General features: G+C 41.1%; 2 protein-coding genes across 2 annotated transcripts in view; one reads left to right on the top strand and one right to left on the bottom strand.

The window, feature by feature from the left end:
* Positions 1–7,755, bottom strand: part of ITGB3BP (integrin subunit beta 3 binding protein) — an 82,823-nt gene extending 75,068 nt beyond the window's left edge. Inside the window, exon 1 of the mRNA XM_028733220.2 lies at positions 7,629–7,755. The gene's annotated coding sequence lies outside the window, so the exon portion shown is untranslated. The remainder of the gene's footprint in view (positions 1–7,628) is intronic.
* PGM1 (phosphoglucomutase 1) overlaps positions 1–23,942 on the top strand; it is a 28,337-nt gene that overhangs the window by 1,165 nt on the left and 3,230 nt on the right. The window contains exons 2-8 of the mRNA XM_028733215.2: positions 16,592–16,754; positions 17,481–17,627; positions 18,348–18,473; positions 19,412–19,602; positions 20,555–20,709; positions 22,316–22,431; positions 23,553–23,688. Of these exons, the coding sequence (XP_028589048.1) occupies positions 16,592–16,754; positions 17,481–17,627; positions 18,348–18,473; positions 19,412–19,602; positions 20,555–20,709; positions 22,316–22,431; positions 23,553–23,688 (1,034 nt within the window). The remainder of the gene's footprint in view (positions 1–16,591; positions 16,755–17,480; positions 17,628–18,347; positions 18,474–19,411; positions 19,603–20,554; positions 20,710–22,315; positions 22,432–23,552; positions 23,689–23,942) is intronic.

The raw sequence follows: 23,942 nt of genomic DNA, 5'->3' as shown, positions 1-23,942 counted from the left end.
CACTCCTCTTGCCTACTGCAAAAGGCTCGGCAATCTCTGACATTTAGCTTAACCTTTCAGGCATTAGAGATATGGTTTCTCTTGCTTTGCTGCAGGAGTACGTGCAGCTCGTAACAAATCAGTTGAAAGGTGACCCACAATTTAAAATAAAGTAGGATTTTTGGAACTTTGCAAATGGACCTAAGTTACCTCTTAATATGTTTGCACAAGCGTGACCTTTTGCAAAGACCTTTTGATTGTGCACAACCTGACACCTAGCTACCTGTGCAAAGTTCACCAGCCATGCATTGCAGCCTCACAGACCCTGACAATCCTTGTGGTTTCCCAGTCCCAGATAGGAAATCAGTATTGCTGAGTTAAATGAACCCTTGATGGGACACCATGCATCACTACTGGGTTGTGTCACTTGCAAAGTAATGGGTTTGCATTTCTAGTCTATGGTGATTTCATTTAGTAGTCAAAGTGTGGCTATGCCTGTAACCAATCTAGGATACATAACAACATTTGCTTGGCACTTTCAAAATGTTCCACATACGTTATCTAGTTGCAATACAACAACCCTCAGCCCTATTATCCCACTATTGCAGGCATAGGCAAACTCCGGCCCTCCAGATGCTTTGGACTACAATTCCCATCATCCCTGACCACTGGTCCTGTTAGCTAGGGATGATGGGAGTTGTAGTCCCAAACATCTGGAGGGCCGGAGTTTGCCTATGCCTGCCCTATTGTAAATGTTGAGCCTGAGGGAGAGTAGCATGTCTAAAACCATCTAAGCAGTTCATTACAGAAGCGGGATTTGAACTGGATATTTACTGTTTTGTAGCTCAGTCTCTTATCATTTGTGCTGCATTTGCTCTTGTCTCCCTCTACATACCTACTGTGCTTGCATTATTTATCGTCTTAATGGTCTAATTATTGAATTGTTCAAAGGTTTAAAATGCTTGGGCTCAAAATTTGAGCATGTGTTCATATGAACTACTGTACTTTTTTTAAAAGATTCTTCCCCTAGTATAGGAGTGCTTACCATTTCTTGGTCTGAGGATGACTTTAACCCTTGGTTAGTCCTTCAGGGGCTTCCGACCAGTGATGGGTGTGGTCAAAAGTGGGTAGTCAGACAGGCACACAATCCCTCCTCCTCAGCTGATCCAGGGTTACTGCCCCTGCTCAGCTCATCAAATGAACAATTTGCTGACTGGGAAAGGCCTTTACCTTTTTTTGTTGCCTTTTAGAAGTTGGTGGGATGTTTTTAATGTATTTCTTTTACCTCTCGGTTTTAATGTATCGGTGGACGGTTGCCATTGGCAAGATATGGTGACTAACAAATAATAATAATAGTTGTTCTGAGCTCCAGTGTTGTATCTACATACAGTGTTGTATCTACAACCCCAGTGTTGTATCTACATCATCCCCACCCCCCTTGCCACTACTGCAGCAGGCAGCAGGGGCAGACAAACTGGAGGGGTTGGATCAGCCCCCACCCAACTTGGGGTTAGCCGCTCCCTGCCCTAGGATGTTTTAAGTCCAAAGTTTGAAAGTCACAAGTACGGGCTTGGAAGTGCATGGATCCTACAGGTGTGTTCAGTAAGAAACACACTGTTGACAGAATATTTGGTAGCAAGCCTATCAATGGCTACTTGCCACAATGGCTACATTCTACCTTCACAGTCAGAGGCAGTATATCTCTAAATACCATTTGCTGGGGATCACAAGTGGGGAGTGTGCTGCTGCACTCAGGTCCTGCTTGCTGGCTGTCCATAGGCATCCAGTTGGCCACTGTGGGAACAGGGTGTTAGACAAGAGAGGGCATTGGCCTGATCCAGATGGATATTCTTCTGTTGTGTTTGCTTGTTTTTATTTTAGGCATTTATATGCCACTCTTCATGCATACACCTTCCCAAAATGGTGTAAAGTGCCCCTATTTTACAGAATATGAGTGCGCGCGCACGCACACACACACACACACACACACACACACACAATGTATGCATGTAACAGATATTCGTTTAAGTTTAATAATGTGCATTGAAGTTGCCCTAAGAAACTTGATAAAGATTACCTGTGCTTTGGATGTTTTTTCTGCCTGACTTAATTATAGCACATGATTAGTCTGTCCTCAGTGGACTAATCAAAGAGATCTTAACCAATGTGAATTGCCTTGTTAGCTTTGGAGGTAGGCTTCCTAGTTCTGCTGAACTTTATTGTTTGCTTAGCACTTGGAAAGTTTAAACCAAAATGGATAGTTTTTTGGCTGCAATTGTATGCTACTTACATGGGAGTATGTTCCATTTAAGTCAGTGGTGGTTACATGTCTGATGAGCAGAGAATTCAGAGTCCTGCATGGCTGAACCCTGCCAGATGTCAGCTGATGGACAGGTAGCTGTGATTTGGGCAAAGCAGGCTTGCAGGCCAACTTTGATCCTATGGCAGGCCAAGATTAGTACCTGGGCCGGAGGTGCTCCACCCCTTCTGTAGAAGATCCAATAGATGTGGCGATCCCTTTCTATGCCAACAACTGCATTCCTTTGCGAGTATTCATTTGGGAGTTGTACACCAGGGATGGGCAGAGCTTGAATAGGTGGTGGGCACAGAATAAAAGAAAACTGGGCAGGCCACACGTTCCTGTGGATGAAAGTAGGTGGAAAGTAGGGAAAACATTGCCCACCTGCTTCTAACACTGGCTTTGTCCACCCCTGGCAGATTGCCCCCGAGAGAATGCAGCCTTATACAGGTTTTTTTGGGGGGGTTCCCCACTCTTGTTCTAGAATAAAGTTTTTAGAAAGGAAAGAGTAATATTTTAGATGAAAAGGGATTAGTAGTACAACACAGCACTAATTTTAAACATTAGTTTTCAGAACACGGGGAAGTGTATATACAGATCTGTTTGAAGAAGGGAGTGCACAAATGGGCAGGCATTAGGATTGGCTTCAGTTAAATATAAAGGCTGGTTTGTCCAGATTTTGGAAGCATACCCAGGGGACCTTAAGGGAACATGGCGTGTTTCCAGAAGACTGAGCAATAGCAGTGCCTCTGCTTATGTCATAGCAATGCCAAGTGGCGAAGGATGAGTAAGAAATTAGGTCACACAGAGTCCTAGTCTTCTTTTTGTAATGTGTGTTGAAGCAATTTCTGTTACAGCTACATTGAAAATACATCTGAGTAAACATGCACATTTCTGAATATGCAGTAGAGATAACTTTACATTTTTAAAAAGAAATGGTTTTCCTCTAGCCAATCCACAGATTTTAGTATTTTGCTTGCAAAGACCCCCCACTGTCTCGAAAACAAATTATGAACTTATGACAAGTTTTCTCTCTGACTTCAAATGAATATTGTAATTTAGTATGTGTGAGCATAGTTCACAGGGTCTCTAGTGTTGAACAGACCTTATGCAACCTTTTGATAGCATCCAAGGTTGGGTTGCTCCCAAATGTTTCAAAGTCTAAACTGGCACATAATGAGGCATGAACTGGGCACATGTTGAAATATACACAGGAGGATTTCAGCATACAAATGAGTGAAATGGTAAAGTTAAAGCAACTTTACTAAGTAAAAAAGTGGCTGTGTCAATCAGCATTCTGCACATGGCAGATCATGCTTTTCTAAGGGATATCTGTGTCCAGTTAGTGTGTCTGAAAATAAATTCACGCTGCAGTCCTTTACCTACTTACCTAGGAATAAATCCCATTGTGCTCAGTGTGAATTCAGAGTAGACGTATATAGTGCTGTGTATTAACAGTGCAGCTCTATAATACCTACTAAGAAACCCTACTGGATTCCATAGAACTTAATTCCAGGGAAGAATTGTAGCCTAAGGCTGCACAGACCCGTGATGGGAAACCTTTTGCCCAGAGGCCTATTAAGCCTAGCAGCCCTCTTCATTTGGCTCACAAGGCTGTCTTTGCTAAGCCATGCCCAACTCCTCCATACCTGGCACTATATATAGCATCAGTGGTAGGAAGGGTAAAGACAGGACAAAGCAGTGTTGATCAACCATGTCTGCAAAGCCCTGTGCCTTTGCAAGCACCGACGATCTTTGCCTGCCAGTGCACCGTCAGAGACTGTTTGCAGGCGACCATAAACAGGGAGGAAGAATGTCTGTTTACAGACATGACTTGGATTCATTCTATAGACGTAAACAGATATTTTTTCTGCTGATTGGTGCTGACAGCATACCTTCAAAGGAACAAGCCCCTTTGAATTTGTCATCTGATGTCATAATGATGTCATGTGATTGCCACGTGGGCAATCCCACCCTGCTGTCAAAATTGGCCTACAGTGAGGTGGGAAACCTCCATTCATCAATGAGGTACATAGCAGAATGAGTCTGGGTTCATTACAATGCCTAGAATAGAAGGCTAGGGATGCCTTTCACTAGTTCCACTTGGTGTGACCGTCATAGCCGCTTTGATCAGATATTGCTAATATCCTGTTGTATGACACTGGCTTTGACAGTTATTTGGGAAATTTAGCTTCTGCAGAATTCATTGACTGATTCTAAGCAGGCTGGGACTGTAGTCGGGCACTGACAGCACATGCCCCAGAATCTAGATGCATTACAGGCAATGGCCATTTTATGTTGGGGTTATGTTCCAAAGCACTGCGTGCTTAAGTAAAAGTGTGTATATTGGGAACACCATTGAAAAAGCCTGCAAACAGCACAATCACTCTCTCCAAACCTCCTTGCTCCAGCTCCAACTCTCCACAGACATCAACGGTTGGTGCAAGGGCTCCTGGGACTGCACTCGCAAAGGCTTCTAGGATTGCTAGGCACTGTTTTTGCTCTGCTTTTGCCCTCTCTGTTAGGGCCGATTTTGTGGCTGTGCACATATTGAATGCATGTAAAATGTACTAAATACCTTCCAGAACAGTTCAAGATGCAGGATCTTGACCTGTTAAACCATAAATGGCACAACTTACCTAAAATGTCACAGTGTCCCCTCAGTCCCTTTTATTTGTAATGTTTAATATAAACCAAGAATACCCTTGTAAAATTAATTAGTGCCGTGTTTGGACAGCAAAGGTCTCTATGTTGCAGTCCTGGCAGGCTGCTCTTTCCTTTTCCCAGGAACAACAGAGGCAGAGCTACTTCCACTACCTCAAACACCACAGGAAACTTTAAACCACCCAGGGACTAGGTGGGAACTAGAGACACCACAACTACCATAACTCTCTTTAAAGCCATTAGGATAGATTACTCACCCTATCTGAATTACTGCTGAGAGAAGAGAGACCTGTTCAAAAAGTACCCAGGACTGCCACCAGGGGGAGCCAAGTTATATTCTACCAGCTGAATGAGGATGCTTTGCTGAATCAAGCAAAGCTGTATCCAGATCAGTAATCAGGGGCGTCTGTAGGAGGTGGGGACAACAAGGACAGTAGGCCATATGTTCCAGATTCCTTGCTTTCTTTTCTTTCTTTTTTAAATAAAAAATTATGGGAATTGAACTGCAAGGCCAAGAACTTTTAAAAAGAAAAAATTCTGGAGCTGTAGAATGAACCAAGTTATTGAAAAATGAAAATAATGAGATTATGAACACATGCAGATTGCTGCAACAGTTAGCATATACATGCAATACATAACCCAATGTGACGTGAAAATTATTTTTAGTGAGATAAACACTAGATTCCAGTGTTAATGTTGTGAGAGAATTTAATAAACAGTGTGACTTCAGAAAAATAGGTTTTAAAAAAAAACCCCACACATGTTGCAACTACAGTATTTATTCTTCTAAACAGAAGCAGAGATTTTCTCCTTTTGTTCCTTCCAGTCATTGCTGATGCTGTCCTTTGTGACAGAGAAGATTTTTTTAAAGTATTCCAGTGCTAATAGAAAATAGTAGGGGAACTTCTTTTTCCAAAGTTTTGGCTTCAACCATACCAAAGGTTTCGTAATTGAATTCTGGCCTACATTAACCAGAAATAGTTTCCAGAAGGGCAGAAACAACATATAAGGTCACACCTTATAAACTGACAAATTTATTATGGCACAAGTTTTTGTGGCCACAAGATTCTTAGCTGTTTAATAATCTGAAAGGAGAGCCTATTCTATGTCAGGAATGTACAGTTTCCCTTTGGGACGTGCACTTGCACGTATGTACCACAAGAGGAAAGCCTCTACCTATGAATTTAACCACACTGCAAAGTTCAAGTGTGCATGTGTTCCACAATATTCAATACAGACAGGGTTTTACAAAACAAAACAAAACACTGCTTTCTTCCCTTACCTAAAACTTGATGTTTTCCATGCTATATATTGGGCCGGTCATTTTCCCAAGGGTGAGGCTACAGTGAGGGAATATATACAATTCCATCCTGGAGATATAATTACTGATTTGCATACATCTTAACAGGAGATGGAAAGATGGTAAAATCCACTTACAAAAGAGTGCAGCCTCCCACTGGTAGCAAAAACAGGATAGACTTCAGTTTTAGTAAGACTTTTAAATTTATGTATTCTCTGGATTTGTTTTGTTGGATTTGTTGGCTATGGCCATCTCGTTCACCTCATTCTGGCTTAGTTGGTGCTGATTTAGGGGCCATTTCCCCCAGGCACTTTAGTTTAGGAGCTACTCCTTCAGTCTTTTCTACCTTTCCCCCAGTTTTGCCACTGCAAAACTGTACTTCATCTGCCCATTGTCATACATGGCTTGTGAGCCATATGTCTGGTCAACCCTAATGGGAGGAATAAACTCCATGAAGGTGAATTATCATAGCAGTTCAGAATATTACTTTAGGGACTGAAGTTGTGGTGCTACAGGGACTTACCAGGCAGGGGGCCTTCTCGGTAGTGGCACCCGCCCTGTGGAACGCCCTCCCATCAGATGTCAAGGAAATAAACAACTTTTAGAAGAGATCTGAAGGCAGCCCTGTTTAGGGAAGTTTTTAATGTTTGATTTTTTATTCTATTTTTAATATTCTGTTGGGAGCCACCCAGAGTGGCTGGGGAAACCCAGTCCGATGGGGGGTATAAATAAATAAATAATAATAATAATAATAATAATAATAATAATAATAATAATTATTATTATTATTATTATTATTATTATTATTATTATTACCTTTACCTTTTACAGGGTTGTCCTAATTCCTTTTGCAAAATATTTTGAGCTCCTTACACAACTCTCTAAAACCTATTAAAAGGCATTGTGTTTCTGTCTTTTAAGATCAATGTTTCAGGTTTATTCTATGGAATGGAGATGTGGGGTTTTTTTAATTGTTTGCAGTATGAATGTTAAAGCACATGGGTTGTTTAGATTGTCATATGCATTGTATACAAGCAAATGGCATTTTTAATAAAGTTGCTATGATCAGCTTAAAATTAGGTGTATCTGGAATGAAGTGTTTGAAATCAAAGCAATTATACTGTACTTTCTCCAGGAAAGGTTGAAAATTGGGTGCAAAATTTGGCATTGCCAATAACTCTTCTGTTTGTTATATTAGCTCAGCTTACAGTATGAAGCAAATCCTTTTTGACACTGGAGAGTTTTCTAGTTATTAAAATAACAGAGGGCTAAGGAAACTGTAGGTAACTGAGAAGTCCCGACTTCCATTTTAAGAGTGACCTTTTACATGCTAGACTCCACAAAATAACTTTCGCACTACATTACCACACTTCTAACAGGGCTTACCTTCTCAACATACTTGCCTCTTGATGAAGACGATGTTAAAGTAGGACCCACAACTGGAAACCAGGCAGTCAATTTATAAACCTGCTTATCTGGCTGAAACAATTCTAGCTTCGCATTGGTTTGGAGAGCTCAGCCTGGTGACAAATCAATCAATGCTTCTGACTGAGGAGCTGACCTACTAAACAGCTTTCTCTCCCCATCTCCTCTACCCAAAAAAGAATGTCATACAGATTTCATTGCGTTTAAATCCTGCTTGCGGTGACAACCAGGAGCTCAGAGCCCTGCCGCTGTCGTGATCAAAAGGCTTTAAAGACTTCTACAACATCCATTTTTCCTCAGGGATTGCAGTGTGGAATTGGATGTATTCTCTCTGACAGTGATCTTTCAGAGCAAGTGCAAGAAAAGTTCTTCAGTTACAGAAACCACATTCAGCAGAAGGTTCAAGGAGCTATTTTAGGGTACAGAGCTACTTAACTGAACCTCTAACCAAGAGATCTGCTATTACCAGTATCAAGGCTGATTCAAATATATTTTTTCACTGTTATTGTATTTTTCTGTCTTTATTTTTTAATGCATTTGTATGAAAAAGGATCATGGAAGACAGTCCATTGCCAATCCTGACTTTGCCAACAGCACCTTACTATGACCAGAAACCAGGAACTAGTGGATTACGGAAGAAGACATATGTTTTTCAGACCAACCTAAACTACCTGCACAATTTTATCCAGAGTATATTTTTCTCCATAGACCTAAGAGATCGACAAGGATCTACTATGGTAGTTGGAGGAGATGGGAGATATTTTAATAAGCTTGCAATAACACTGATAGTTCAGATGGCTGCTGCCAATGGGGTTGGTATATTGTAAATGTGATTGCATCTCTAATACCTAACAGCTCTCTGATGTGCTGACTCTTTACGTGTTAAAAGTTCTCAATATTTTGTAATGCAATAATAACACATTTTTATCTGGATGCTACTGATTGACTACTTAGGGTCAGATATGGTGATTGGTGGGGGTGGGGATTGCCTTAGCAGTCTTGGAAACTAAATTTATGTTGTTCTGTAGTCTAGCTTTGAAAAGTTGGGTTTTGATGGAAACGTAGAAATATTTCCTATTGTTTCCATGTTGTCGACAACAAATGGTTGGCTCTTGGGTGGATTTCAGTGTTAGATTAACATGTGCAAATATTGTGGTATAGTATAGTTAGAAGTGTATGATTGCTTGAGAGAAGGGTTTTGTGTCATTGTTCCCCTCCTCTTCCCTGCTTAGAGTAGCCAAAGCTCTGTCATTCTCCATCTGAGCTACTCAGTAGATGAATCGACAAAGCATGTTTTCAGTTTCTCAATGGATATAAATAGCTGTGTTATGAGAATTGCTATAAAAGCATGCTGTTGGATAAGTTAGAGCGATGCAGAATCAGCCTCCGTTCTGGTTAAATCCTTATGTTAGGAATTATTTCTATCATTTGGTACAGTGTTAGAAACTGAGATATGAAAGCTAGGAGCTAAATGGCACCTTAAACCTGGGTTATGGGCACAACAACACAATGTCTAGGCACACATTTTTTATAACAAGAATACAAAGCTGAAAATGAATGAACTGCAGCTAAAATATTATGTTCACTTTTCACATGGTCTACTCCTTCCTCTGCCCACCCCCCTAATATTCTTAAGAGGATCTCTTCTCCAGTCCTCGGAGAGTAGCCGGAAGTGGGGAGGCAGAAAAAGGTCCTCCTTTCCTTCCACTCTGCAGTTTTAATCTGAAATCTTAAGCGCAGTACTGTGCCCAGAGCTCAGAAACGGCTCACGCTAATGAAATTCCCTGTCACAAAATGCGCCTAGAACAATGGGAGTTCCGAACACTGATTTGGTGTAGGGCAATTAAATCATTTGTTTGATTTGATTGGGAAAGTTTGGAAGGATAATGTTAAAATTGCATTTGAACCTCTGGCGTGTACATGTGAATATTGTTAACGCAAAAGAGAAATCAATATGCATTCTAGCCAATGGAGGTTTTCTATACACGAATGTCTGAAAACTGACATTGGTGCTTAAGTCAGTTTTAAAATTAATAGTTTTTCGCCAGAATTTGATATCAAGTAATTCATAAGGGCATGTAGAAGACAATGATTATGTCTGGATATCATACACAAGCATAGTTTAGCATGCTGAGAACAAGCCCCAGGGAGCCTCCGGCTTCTGTGCCCCCTCCCAAGGCATAAGAGGGTGTAGGTGGTTCTCATATAATGCTACATTTTAATGGAGGCAGTTTTGGCTTCAGAGTTCTCAGGGACAGGCAATTGCAACTGGTTATTAAACCACATGTAAACTTGGGGGGGGGGGCTGAGTATGTATATTGTAGAAAGATCATTCCAAAGGTATATCTAGTCAACATTCTGTTCTTACAATAGCCAACCAGATTCCTCTGGGAAGCCTGCAAACAGAACAAGAGGAATAGTCCTCTCCTGCTGTCATTTCCTAGCAACTGGTATTCAGAGGCATGATCCTGGAGGCAATATACATCAATCATTCCTGGTAGCCATTGATAGTCTTATCCTTCATGAATGTGTCTAATCCCTTTTTTAAAAACTGTCTAGATTGGCACCAATCACTGTGTCTTGTGGCAGTGAATGCTGTACTGTATAACAATGTGATGTGTGAAGGGGATAACCCAAATAAAATATTTTGGAGGTATCTGCTCAAAATCAGGGAAATGAACTTTACATTGTTGTCCAATCTTAGATTAGGGCAATTTATTACCAAGGTGGTTCTTAAAGGCAACATCTTAGCAGGTCAAAAGCTTCCATGATACAATGCTTGTGGGCTTCCTATAGGCATTTAGTTGGCCACTGTATGAGAACAGGATGGGCCATGGTTCTGATCCAGCTGGCTCTTCTTAGGATTGTTATGCTTCAAAAGAGGTTGGTGGGCAGGAACAGGCTCTCTTAAGTTTTCAGCAGTATGGAGGAACCATGGTTAGAAACAGAATAATTGCAGCTGTCCCTCTCTCTCCCACCTTTGATTCACAAAATGTTTAGGAAAGTAAATAAGTGATGAAAGTGTGTTGTTTCCTTCCCACAATTTAGACCCACAGGCTGTGAGCATTTATTTCATTTCATTTCATTTATTGAATTTATATACCACCCTATGCCCACAGGTCTTAGGGCAGTTCACAGAATAAAATCAGAATATAAAACCACAAAATACATAATCAAAATAAAAACAACAACCAAATAACACCCCCCAAAAAAAACACATTTTAAAAGGGGCATAGGATGTGTTTACAGTGAACAGCTTGTGTGTGTGTTTTAATCATGTTAAAGTCAATGGATTGGATCAAGATTTAGCCATGCTTTCAGTAGCTCCATTGAAATAAATGGGAATTACCGAGTTCTACTCCAAGCATGGCGAAGATCTAACCCAGTGAACTAAAGTGCACTCAGGTCTGCACTGATTTACAAAGGCCAAATAGGTCAAGAGAATAAATGGAACAGAAATGAGTTACTGTAAAATTGTAACATGAAGCTATTTAGCGTGGGAGCATGTCAGTCATCTAAGACCTTCTGTAGCAAGCCTTAAAGTGACCATAGGACTGTAGGAAACTCACGTGTGAAGCAGTACTTAATTCTGTTTGCCACGGCAGGAATTTGTTTAGTGGAGAATTCCAGAGCCCCTGACTGTCCCGTGCTGATGCAGCAATTTGTACAGTTTATTTCACCACATCCCGTGCTTCTGTGCAGCTGAGTGGGTATATGCTTGCTGTACAAAGATTGTGCAGTAGCCATTGGATGATACAAACAAGTCACCTCCCTCACTTAATCACACTTGGCCTTTCTGCTCTGTTGTGCTACAGTTGTCTTTGGCACCAATTCTCAACAAATTTTAGAATGTCTTGTACTTGTGGGATTTATTCTTAAAGATTGAAGAGCTCCCCCCCTCCGCCCTCTACTCCATCACTGTCATGCCAGTTCTTCTACACTTTTGCCACTGCTCTGTTCATTTGGGCCCCTTTCTGCTTACTATTAGTCTTTCTTTCACGGTATTGGCTACTAGGGGTGTTAACTTTCTTGAGCTCAGTAAAGTAGCCCAGATCCAATTATCTTGACCTACACACACTGGCCATTATGGACTGGATTCAATTAAGTAGGTGCGCTTGCAGGAGCCAGGGCAACAAGGCCCACTAGTGAAATGGGACCCCTAGTCAGCCCCAATTATCAGCTGGTCTGGAGAACCACCGGAACAGCATGTGGGAGAAGGAGAGGAGAGGTGGCGGAGGGGAGTCGTTTCATCAGGTGAACTGAAATGCTTGCGACTGGAAGAGTGTTATGTTGACTTCTCCTGCAGGGTTGTATCCAACTAGGTTCTACTCAGAGTAGACCCATTGAAAGTAATAAACCTAAGTTAGTCATGTATATGAACTCCAATGGCCTCCTCTGAGTCGGACTAGTATTGGCTAAAATCCTATATACGGTATCTTCCAACTGAAAAAGCATGATACATTTTTTAAAAGGGTTACTTTTCCATCTCACCAAAAATCAGTGCTGTTTTAGAAGTCCCGGAACTCACCGAGAACACCTCCCTTGTTCTCTTATAATGGCAATGGTGCCCACCTGAAAGACGCCGTAACTGAATTCTGGCTGAAAAAGAGCCCTGCCAAAAATTACTATAACAGAACAAAGAAACCAAAAAACAGGACTTTTTAATCCAAATGATAACTAGACTGCAATTTAGTTCATAGCACACTTGTCTGTTCAAACTGGTTATTTTGTGCAAGTAATTTCGTACACAGCTGCTACACTTGTGGCTTTAGTTCTAGAAAGCTCTTAGTTTACCAGTGTTTTAGGTCATGGAATTTAAGACCAGGATCACCTCACATTATTTATTTGTGAGTGTCATACATTAAATACAATTTTATTAAATGTTTTTACTTCTGTGAAATATTTTTCAACATCTGGTAATATATTTATGGCCTTCATTCATCAGTAGTTGTGGGAGTTAAATGAAATATGCTTCCAAGGACACCTGCTATTAGAAACTTCTTATGAGATGAACATATCACTTCTTAGGTGTGAGCAGTGGTAGGTGATAGAGGCAGGTACAATTACCTCTTTAGGAATGATGAATCCAAAGGATTTCCAAATAAGACCACAAATACTTGAGAAGTGATTCATTACCTATTATGCTGGTTATTTTTCACTGGCTCCTATGGGACTACACTACTGTAAATGGTTGGTCAGTTAAGTAATGTATTTTCCATTTTTTACATGATGATTTAATTTAATTAAGGGAAGTTAATACGTTAGTAGCTCCCTGACTTGGCATGCCTAGGCAGTGATATCTATAATTGGACTTGTAATTATAGGATGGTTTACAGGGCCGTAGAAGCCACATTTAGACTGCTGATGTGTCGTTCCGGTTTCCTTCCTGTCATATAGATGTTCTAAAGAAGAAAATGGTACTACAGACAGCAACTAGCTTGACTGGGGAATCTGATCTTTACTATTTAAGGGCCCAAGAGCCAGCCATGTGAAAAGAAAAATGGAGATGTACTCTGACATGAATTTGATTAAGAACATAGGTAACACAATGCAATTTAAAATGACAGAATCCATCCAGGTTATATAAATGGATTTATTTTGAATTGGTATTTCAAATAATCAATTTATTTTCCACTTTAGGAAATGCAGCAGATGAAATACGTTTTGCTTAAACATTTTTCCTTGATCTACAGAGAACTCTTGTGTAGAGAGAGTGTATATAAATCCATATATATATGGATGATTTCATGGTTATGTTCTGCTAAGGGACATTCTTTACCTTTGGGATGTACAAATGAGCTGTTTGGATAGCTGCAGGAAATGAGATTGAAATGTGCATGTCTAATGTTTGAGTTGTAACTTACACCAATTTCCGCCCTCTCCCGTTCTCCCTCCCTCTCAGTCGCATCCTAATTGAGCAAGTTCCTATGAACTTACACAAGAGTCACAACAAGCTATCAGTATACTTACTGCTCCTGAATATGGCCAGCTAAGTCGAAGTTCACATTGCTCTCACCCCAAGGGGTCAGAAGAGAGACACAAAGCTCTTCTTTGCTCTTAATAGGAAAGCACCAAAATACCTAAGTGGGGAGAAAAGTACCAGCCCTATTTATCTTAAAAGCAGGTAGAAAACATCAGAATGTTGCCAGGCTTGAGGAAGTGTGTTTATTGATGAGATCAGTTGCATTGTTCTGTGTTAAAAGATAAAAAATGATCCTGTTAGTTTTGAAAAGGGGTCAGAGTTAGTACCTAATCCTTAAACCAGGTTAGTGATATAGCTCGAAATAGCTAACTACTATTGATGGCATGTTCATGGTATTTCCTAGGTATGTTAACGATAGGTCATTAACAGCAGAATTGGGGCGTGATCCAAAAGATTGCCTCAGACGTGCATGACATCAGTAAAAGCTGCTGAGCCTTTAGCCCTCTTTCTGTGTGAACAATATTTAAAACAATTCATTCTTACAATATATTTATATATAGCAGCATTTATTTTCATGTTACCAGTGCATTTCCTATTGATTCCAATTATTTAAAATAAGTCATATACAGATGTCTTAAATAGAATATAAAGAATTAACAAATATTAAATAACATAACTTTTAGAGGAGGCTAAAGTATTATACTTACACCATTCCATATGCAGTTGATCTGCCCCATCCCCAGCTGTTCAAAATTCCTTGCTTATATATTACGCAACTGACCTCCATTTCTTCAGTCTTTCTTTATAACCCCCCTGCTTCTTTAATGCTATTATTAACATGACTATTGTCACTTGCTCCCAAGCCCTCCTGACTGATTCCTCTTTATGAGATTCATAGTTTTCGTTCCATGCTTTTACATGCATAATTCTTGCTAAACCATTGGACAGTCTTGGGTAGATAACATGCCTCCACTCTTCAGGATTTCTGACTCTGACCCAGGATGCTTGGGTAAGAATCTGTGGCAGATGTTCTCTGGAGCCAGCATTATAAGTCCCCATGGCTGGTGCAGACGCCTTCTCTTTCCTCTTTTACATACTTTTGAGTGTCAGAGGCAGGGAGAAAATGGGTCAAAGATTTCATATGGGTCAAGGTCTTGATAAGGCGGCAGATGTTTGCGAACATAAGGTAAAGGTAAAGGTACCCCTGCCCGTTCGGGCCAGTCTTGCCAGACTCTAGGGTTGTGCGCTCATCTCACTCTATAGGACGGGAGCCAGCGCTGTCCGCAGACACTTCCGGGTCACGTGACCAGCGTGACAAGCTGCATCTGGTGAGCCAGCGCAGCACACGGAACGCCGTTTACCTTCCCGCTAGTAAGCGGTCCCTATTTATCTACTTGCACCCGGGGGTGCTTTCGAACTGCTAGGTTGGCAGGCACTGGGACCACACAACGGGAGCGCACCCCGCCACGGGGATTCGAACTGCCGACCTTTCGATCGGCAAGTCCTAGGCACTGAGGCTTTAACCAACAGCACCACCCGCGTCCCCGTTTGCGAACATACAAAGGGTTGAATAAAGACTTGCAGGGAACAAGTTCCATGCACAAAACCTTTCCCCTGGAGAAAAGGTGTGTATGTATTGGGGGAGGGGGGTAATTTCCACGAATTCTTCCTTTCTCTCCTGAAAATCTGCTATAGAGTTGGGTGATCCTCCTGAACTGTGGGAGGGGTTGCATAAGGGGAATCCATGCACATGACTTGCATCCCTCCAGTGGAGACCCTCACTGGATTGCAGTCCTTCCCATAACTAGTTGGAGTTCTGTCTGTGGAAGAGCAAGATTGGATCAAACTCATATTTTATTAATATTTAGTGTAAGAAAGTACAATGGCTCTTTGGCTTCATTGGTAGTGAGAGGCAACTTGATGAACCATACTGAATTACAATCATAGACTCATAGATTATCTAGTCCAAGGAATATGCGCGCATACAGGGATAAAACACATGACTTTGGCGTTATCAGCACCACACTCTAACCAACTGAGCTAACTTGTTGGCTTGAGCGACATGAATGGAAAGTATTTATTAGTGAAAACCAAAACTTAGCTGTATAGTTTACTTTATAAGGGAAAAACCACTGGTTGCAAAAGAGAAACAGGTACAGTAAAGTTTCTGTTGGAGAATATTTAATAGAAAAGAAGTACAGTGAGAATTGCTAAATTTCACTTCCTTTAAGCAGCACAGAAACATCCAAGATACGCTCAGTGCTTGTCCACACTTCTGCTTGCCTTGAAAGCACCACCTCAAGTGGTTTTCCCCTTGGCCGCTCCTTTCCCAGTGAAAATGCATTATTTAGCTCTAAATAGGAAGAAACTGCAATCTGCAGAAAACCCAGTTGTTTGCTCAGTTGAGTGCTAAAGAGCAGTTTCCTTCCCCAGGGAAAGCGCCAGGACAAGAGGAGGTGTGGATAAGCCCTAAATACATGCAGTAATGCAATGGAGGCTACCTAGAAGTGATCAGAAGTCTTTTGGCATTTCAAATACATAGAATGTGACCCTACAAATATATATGAGTTAAGTAAGAACAAAGTCATAAGTTATGGAGAAATTTTTCTTTTTCTTTTTGATTATTTGTAAGTATTTTTTATAATCTTAACTTGCATATAAATAAAACCTATCTTAAAAAAGTTACGGTGGAATATTAGAGCTCAAAACAGACTTGCTGCACTCCACTTACTGCATGGAAAACTGCCTTAAAAAAAAAAAAAGGCAGCACAGTATTTCTAAGAATCTTTGAACGGATTTGCTCATATAGAGTTAGCCAGCATGATGCTCTGCAGATGTTGTTGGACTCCAACTCCCATCAAGGATGGGAACTATAGTCCTACTTTTGCAGGGCACTATGTTACTACCCTGATGCATAGAAACCTTTTTTTTTTTTTAATGTTCGCAAGCCGTATGTCTCTAATGCACTGCTGTTTCCCCTTCCCTTGAATTGTTCTTTCAGATTGGCCATTTAGTCATTGGACAGAATGGAATCCTTTCTACCCCAGCCGTGTCCTGCATTATTAGAAAAATAAAAGCAATTGGCGGCATCATTCTGACAGCAAGCCACAACCCTGGTGGACCTAATGGGGATTTTGGAATTAAATTCAATACTTCAAATGGAGGTGAGTACTTCTGACCGCCAATCCCACTCATCCCTCTTGACTATTGTTAAATCCATTGGGTGGGCTGCTTCAGGGTAGAGCAGAAGTTGAGGAAAAGGGAGAGGGAGGGAGTTTGAAGGGGAAACCAGGAAGGAATTGTAGAAATTGAGCAGTTCAGTTAGAATGCTACACTTAGTTTCAGCTGTGCCACAGCAATGCATGTTCTGAGGCAAGGATAGCCAATGAGGTGCCCTCCAGAGGTTGTTGGACTACAACTCCCATCAGTCCCTGCAAGCATGGATAATAGTTAGGGATGATGGGAGTTGTAATCATTGGTACCACATTGGCTACCCTTGTTTTAAGATAATGCTGCATTTACTACTTTTTTACCCAGACACGTCTTGCTTGGGTGTTGTTTCTTCTATGATCTACACTGCCAATACATACTCATTTCATATGAAGACAGGAATGACATGTCCATTTAAATATAAAACTCTCTCTTTGTGTGTGTCTACACACACACACACATACATACACACCTTTTGTATCGTAGGACGTTGTGGCTTTCTTTTACCACTGATGTGCTGGGAATTATGCAAACAGTTTTGGGTTAATGTTCTGAGCACATACATTAAATCTACCTCCTTTTATCATTATCTCCAGAGGCACACTCTTCTATCTCTGACTCTGAGAGCATATCTGAGCATATCTTTTGTGGTCTGCCATAAAAATCTGTTTTTCCCCTAGGGCCTGCTCCCGAAGGAATTACTGATAAAATTTTCCAAATTAGCAAGACTATTGAAGAGTATGCTATATGTCCAGATCTAAATGTAGACCTCAGTACCATTGGAAAGCAGCAGTTTGACTTGGAGAATAAGTTTAAACCATTTACAGGCAAGTAAAATCCATTTTCTCCTCTTATTAATGAAGGTTCTCACTTGCAATAGCTAGCAATTTAAATATTATAGTATTGTTTCAACTTTGAAAGCCTCAAAAGGAAACATTAATTGGACTGGGTTCAGACATGCTTGACTTACTTCATTTCCTTGCTTAGAGTAGACTTACAAATAATCATGACTAAATTCTGGATCCAGCCCATATTCTCCTGAATGAGAGGACATGTGATCAGCCCAGGCAACAAAGACACATACATCTATGTTTTTTGTTTTGTAAAACGCTAACTTGTTTAGTTCCATTTTGAACTACCAATTGATCTAACAAAGTTTGCCTCTTATGTCCATATCCCACTTTTACAATTTGGTAATTGTGAAATATTGCCACGGGGCATTGTGCTAGTGGGTTTGTACACAAAAATGTTGGGCAGTTTCACAAAGGACCAAGTTGTAAATCTCAAACACTATTTTCCATTGGGGTTATATTAGCACATACAAGTTTGGAAAGATGAGAATTGTTTCCTGAAGTTGCGCATCTTTTGTACTCTTCCCTCAAAGTGGCGATGTTCCATATTTGTATACAGTAAGCACATCTCATGGGCGTTTCCCCTATTACTGTTGCCGAACGATCATCAAAGTATCTACTTGTATTGAATTAGTAGTATCTTTTATATCATCAGGTTCTTCAAATAATTGTGGGTTGTTCTGTTTTATTTTTCAGTTGAAATTGTGGACTCAGTAGAAGCTTATGCTAATATGCTAAGGAATATTTTTGATTTTAGTGCACTGAAAGAACTACTCTCAGGTCAAAACCATCTAAAGATTCGGATAGATGCTATGCATGGAGGTAAGAAAGATTAAATAGGGACACTTCCACTGAAAAAGTACAAATGTTCTACTCTAAAACTGCTTGAAGATATATTTCATATTCTGATAAGGAGACGAAGAGAGACTGTTTTTTTCCAAGCACCATCACTAGCTTGAGGAAGCCATTTAAAAAAGGCCTTGTGTTACAATACTGTCAAGTTTTCCACCTTCCTCTTCTTTGTTCCATGAGCTTGAGGTGAAGTTCTCCTGAACAGGGCTGCCACTACCATTAGGCAGTGAGACAGGTATTGAGGGTCACAGAGTGAAGGGAGTTGTGTGTCTGCCTTGCAACCTCAGAGTTAGCCTGCTGCTGTCAGGTGCAATGAAAGAAGATGTTCCATTGCTTAGTGTTCAAGGAAAATTCTAGTTTGGTTGGCCTCTGTTTGTAGAAGGGGAGAGCGGCATCTTGCCTCAGGCAGCAAAATGTCTTGCTCCAGTGCTGCTCTTGAACTTCATGTACCCAAACAATTTGGTGCATATTAAATGTTGTTGAAACACTTGTGTGAAGTGTATCAATACCCCTTTAACGTGTATGAGCAGTCAACCATTCCTTAACCACATGCATTTTATAGCAAAATCTTTAAAAGAATACAATAAACTTTCCCCCCCCTCTTTTGTAACTACCTGTCTTTGTGCTTTATCCATATTTGTCGATACTACTCCATTCATATCACCCATCAAGATTAAATTATAGTCCAAATAATCCAACAATGTCTCATGCAACTTCTTGAAAAACTCAGCTTTCCCCTCATTCGGTGCATAAATTCCCACAATCAGAAATTTCTCTCCTTGAACTTGAATTTCAATTGCCAAAAATCTTCCTTGGTCATCTTTAAAAATTAGTTTCGGCAGCAAACTTTTGATTGCCAGTAATTTACACGTGTTTCTGTTTTATCTGTCCATTCATTGCTAAATCAGTTGTCGGCCCGTATGTAAAAAAGATCCTCTGTGAAGAACTTGGAGCAGCAGCAAATTCTGCTGTGAACTGCGTACCCCTCGAGGACTTTGGTGGTCACCATCCTGATCCAAACTTAACCTATGCTGCTGATCTGGTCCAGACCATGAAGACGGGAGAATATGATTTTGGAGCAGCCTTTGATGGAGATGGGGTATGTGGAGCTATTTTCCTCCTGATTCTCTCAAAGAGGAGAGGACTGTTCCTGACAACATGTGGAACATGAAGAATTGGACTAGACCTATCATTGGCACAACTTACCGTATTTTTCGCTCTATAAGACGCACCAGACCACAAGATGCACCTAGTTTTTGGAGGAGGAAAACAAGAAAAAAAAATATTCTGAATCCCAGAAGCCAGAACAGGAAGAGGGCTCTGGCTTCTGGGATAGCCTCTTGCTGTCCTGGCTTATGTGATAGCCGCGCGCAGCCTCTCCCAGGCAGCGGGATGAAGGCTCCCCCAAGTGCCATGCTCCCTTTAAAGAGCGTGCGGAGCCGCACACACGCTCCACGCAGCTCTTTAAAGAGAGCGCTGAGCAAAGCCTCCCACCTGCATTCACTCCATAAGACACAGACACATTTCCCCTTACTTTTTAGGAGGGGAAAAGTTGCTATGTTCTGGAGTTGTAAGGGGAACTTGCTCAGGACTGTATGCTGCTTATAGAATAATTATAAGCTAGAGGGTTGTAATTTGTATTTATTTTTTGAGCAAAGCTCTATAATGGCAATCTTCCTGCATAATATCTGGAGAGCGCCAGGTGAACATGGTGCTAAACTGAGCATAAACATCCCACTCACGTTATGCAAGTAACATCAAAATGCACATTTTAAAAACTACAATATGAATGTTTCTAGAGTCCTTCCCACAGGACAGCTGGGGGCCTGGAGGTGGGAAGGGACAGTCCAGCTAGGACAGGTTCCGAGGTGCTTTTCATTTGCCACCTTCTCTCTCTTGAAATCCTGGATTGTATTGTCAATCTGTTTTAAACTTGATCTTACTCTCAGAGTTTATGCGGAGTACGCTTTTGATTTTTTTCTTCCAGCCATTTGTATCAACGAGGTAACAATCTGTCGCCACTATTATTATTATTTTACTGTCTTCATTAGGATCGCAACATGATACTTGGAAAACATGGATTCTTTGTTAATCCCTCAGACTCTGTCGCTGTTATCGCTGCAAATATCTTCAGTATTCCTTACTTTCAGCAGACGGGTGTTCGAGGATTTGCCCGGAGCATGCCAACAAGTGGAGCAATTGACAGGTAGGATTCTACATGTGGAAGGCCTTCTGCTTGATTCATTTGCTTCAGATGGCTCCTCCTTTCTGTCAGTTGACTATCAAGGATGGTTTATGAAAATTATGGGTGAACCATGACTAGGAATGAATATGTTTTACACTCTCACATTGTATCCTATTAGGGTGGACAGATGCAAAAGAGAACAGGGCTCTGTCACCTTTAATAGCTGTGTACAAGAGAGAATTTCAGTTGATTGATAAACTACTCATGTTGAAAACTCATTCTTCTGTCCACTGCCCACCCTCTTTTCCTATGTGTGCTTTGGGAATGCTTGTAGGGATTGAATGATATAATAACAGGAGTGAGGGTGATCTGTGTGCAGACAGAACTGGTCGCATGAACTGAAGGTTCCTTTGGAGTCCTGGGACTTGAAACCAAATTAACAGATTTATAGCATCCCTAATTCCTCTTTTAAGATGGTACTTTCTTAACTGATGCCTGTTCTTTTAAAATAGTGGTTCTTAACTGCTGGCTAGATTTTTATTACAGCATCTATTAAATGGATTTGTTTTTTTAACAGTTTTTAATTGGTTTTATTGTATGTGTCATTTCAGTGATCAGTCTGTTAGCTAAGGGGGAGGATAAAAATTTTGAACACACAGGAAAAGTGTTGGGTTTTTTTAGTGCATTTTTAATTGTTGTTATGTACTGCAAGCAGTATTGGCTTGGATTCAAGATACAGGGCATGCCTAGTAAGGTTCTGGTTGTTGTTACTATATTATTATATAAACAACCAATCTGCCAGGCAAGCTACTTTTGGGACTCTTCTCCCATTTTAAAAGTGTGTTGTCATGCAGCATGAGGGGCTTTTATTTGGGGAAACCAAATCCAAAGAGCCCCTTTCAGCACACAGATCAAGTTGCATTGGACCTTTGGGACCTGGCCTTGCTCTCAAGGCCCCCTTTGTCTAAAATGTTGGAATCTGATGACTTCCAGCTCATCCCTTCCTAGCTGATGCTTGAGTAAGGTAAGCATGCTCTTAAAAAGCACAGGAAGCTGTCTTATACATTGCTCCATCTAGCTCAGCATTGTCTACACCAGGGGTCAGCAACCTAAGGCCCATATGCCAGAAGCGGCCCACAGAGGTTGTTTGACCAGCCCACGAGCCGCCCACTTGCACGCTGTGCTAAACCGGCACAGCGCGCCACAGGTACTCACTTCCACGGCATCAAAAATCACGTCTCTCCATGCACAGAAACCAAAAATCACACCTGCGCAGATGTAGACACCGAAAATAGCAGGTGTGTGCGCTCACACACGCGATCTGGCCCACGAAGGGATCTCTGCAGGACTGATCCAGCCCAGGCAAGATAAACTTTGCTGACCTCCGGTCTACACCGACTGGCAGCAGCTCTTTCAAATGGGGGACATTCCTGCCCTTACCTGGAGATGCTGGGGACTGAACTGGAACCTTCCTCATGTGAAATAGTTCTGCCACTGAGCTATGGCCCAAAGGGGCTGACTTCCGAAATGAGCCTTGCACCTCTGGTTTATTAAGTGGAATGCTCAATAACAGCTGTTCTTCTCTATAGTAAAACATTGGTGATTCTCTTCTTGACCTCTTTTGCAGAGTGGCCAAAGCGACAAAGATTGCTTTGTATGAAACTCCGACGGGTTGGAAGTTCTTTGGAAATCTGATGGACGCAAGCAAACTGTCCCTGTGCGGAGAAGAGAGTTTTGGTACTGGTAAGTAAACAGCCTCAATATCCAGTTGCTTTATTTCAGTTTTTGTACCCCGCCTTATATTTTGTGAACAGAAGGCCACAACATACCAAACTGACTACAGCAATATAAAAAGCAACACCCAAACAACATGAAAAGTTGTTTAAAACATAAAAATGCTACTATAAAATGTAAATTCGGTTCTTGGGGGGGGGGGGAATAACAGTTAAGACACCATACAAAATGCATAAAGAGTAAATCAATTCCTGTTTACAAATATTTTAATAAAAAGGAGATTATAAAATACAACGCATACTTTAGTCAAAAGTATCTCAACACTCAAAAAGACACTCTACAAGATAGCTCCGTTGGTAGAGGATGAGGTTCTATGATTCTAAGTATGCACGCTTTATAGCTACCATTCCATCAGACATAGCATGAAGGCTTTAATCCCATATACATTTATATAAGAGTAAGACACATTCTCCTTGATGGGGCTTATTTCTGAGTAGGTATGCATATCACTGTGCTATAAAGCAGAGAAATCTAGATTAGAGCCAGCAGGAGCAGAGGCCTGGATTGAACCCTGTGCTTTTCCCCCCTTAAACTCTTAGGGTGACATCTAATTGTGACCGCCCATCAATGGAAGTGGACTTCCACTGGGGCAACATAATTTACTCTTCCTCTATTTCCGACCTGCAGCCTCCATGAATCCTCTTATTTGTTCAGGAGGATTAAGGGTAGAACAGATTGGGGGGGGGGCAAAGAAGAGGAAATTGTAGAAGGGGAAATTCATTTGCATTCTGCCCTTAATATAATAAGTTTATAAACCAAACTTACTGTTGACTATGTTTTCTGTACAAACCAGTAGATAACAAACATTTTTACCGGAGAGAGGTCTTAGTATGCAAAATACTTGTTTCAGCCCTCTGATCGTAGCACACATATGTTTCTCAGTTAGTGAAGCATCAATTGCCTACTCTTTATTATGCTTTTAGTGCAGCCATCTACCAGCCGCCTGTATTTTGTGCAAGGTGCAAGTTTTGTGAGTTGCAGATTAGACATCGTTTTATTCCACTATGGTTAACCCAAGTTTTTCTCTGGATGTGCTGCTCTTCCATTTGTTTGATTTGTGTGTGATTCAGGGTCTGACCATATCCGTGAAAAAGATGGACTCTGGGCAGTCTTGGCATGGCTGTCAATCATTGCTGTCCGTAAACAGAGTGTGGAAGAGATCCTGAAAGACCACTGGCAAAAATATGGGCGGAACTTCTTCACAAGGTGAGGATTAGCACATTTCACGCAAGAATTGTGTCATGGCAGTGCCACACATTTCATATGTGGTTAGCTGGAATGAGCAGAACTCCCATAGCCCCATATTCCATGAAAGGAACTGATATGCAAATTTGGAGTCCCAAATTCTGCACCAAACATTAAAATACTGATCTAACAACCTGTTTGAATGTGGCACTTGGGAAGGGGGACCAAAAGCCACTTTACAGATTCAGGAGCTGGGGTGGTTGAGTAGGAACCAA

Source organism: Podarcis muralis, chromosome 5 (genome assembly GCF_964188315.1).
Source record: "Podarcis muralis chromosome 5, rPodMur119.hap1.1, whole genome shotgun sequence".
In the NCBI taxonomy this organism is placed as follows: domain Eukaryota; kingdom Metazoa; phylum Chordata; class Lepidosauria; order Squamata; family Lacertidae; genus Podarcis; species Podarcis muralis.
This window is presented reverse-complemented; position numbering and strand designations above follow the sequence as displayed.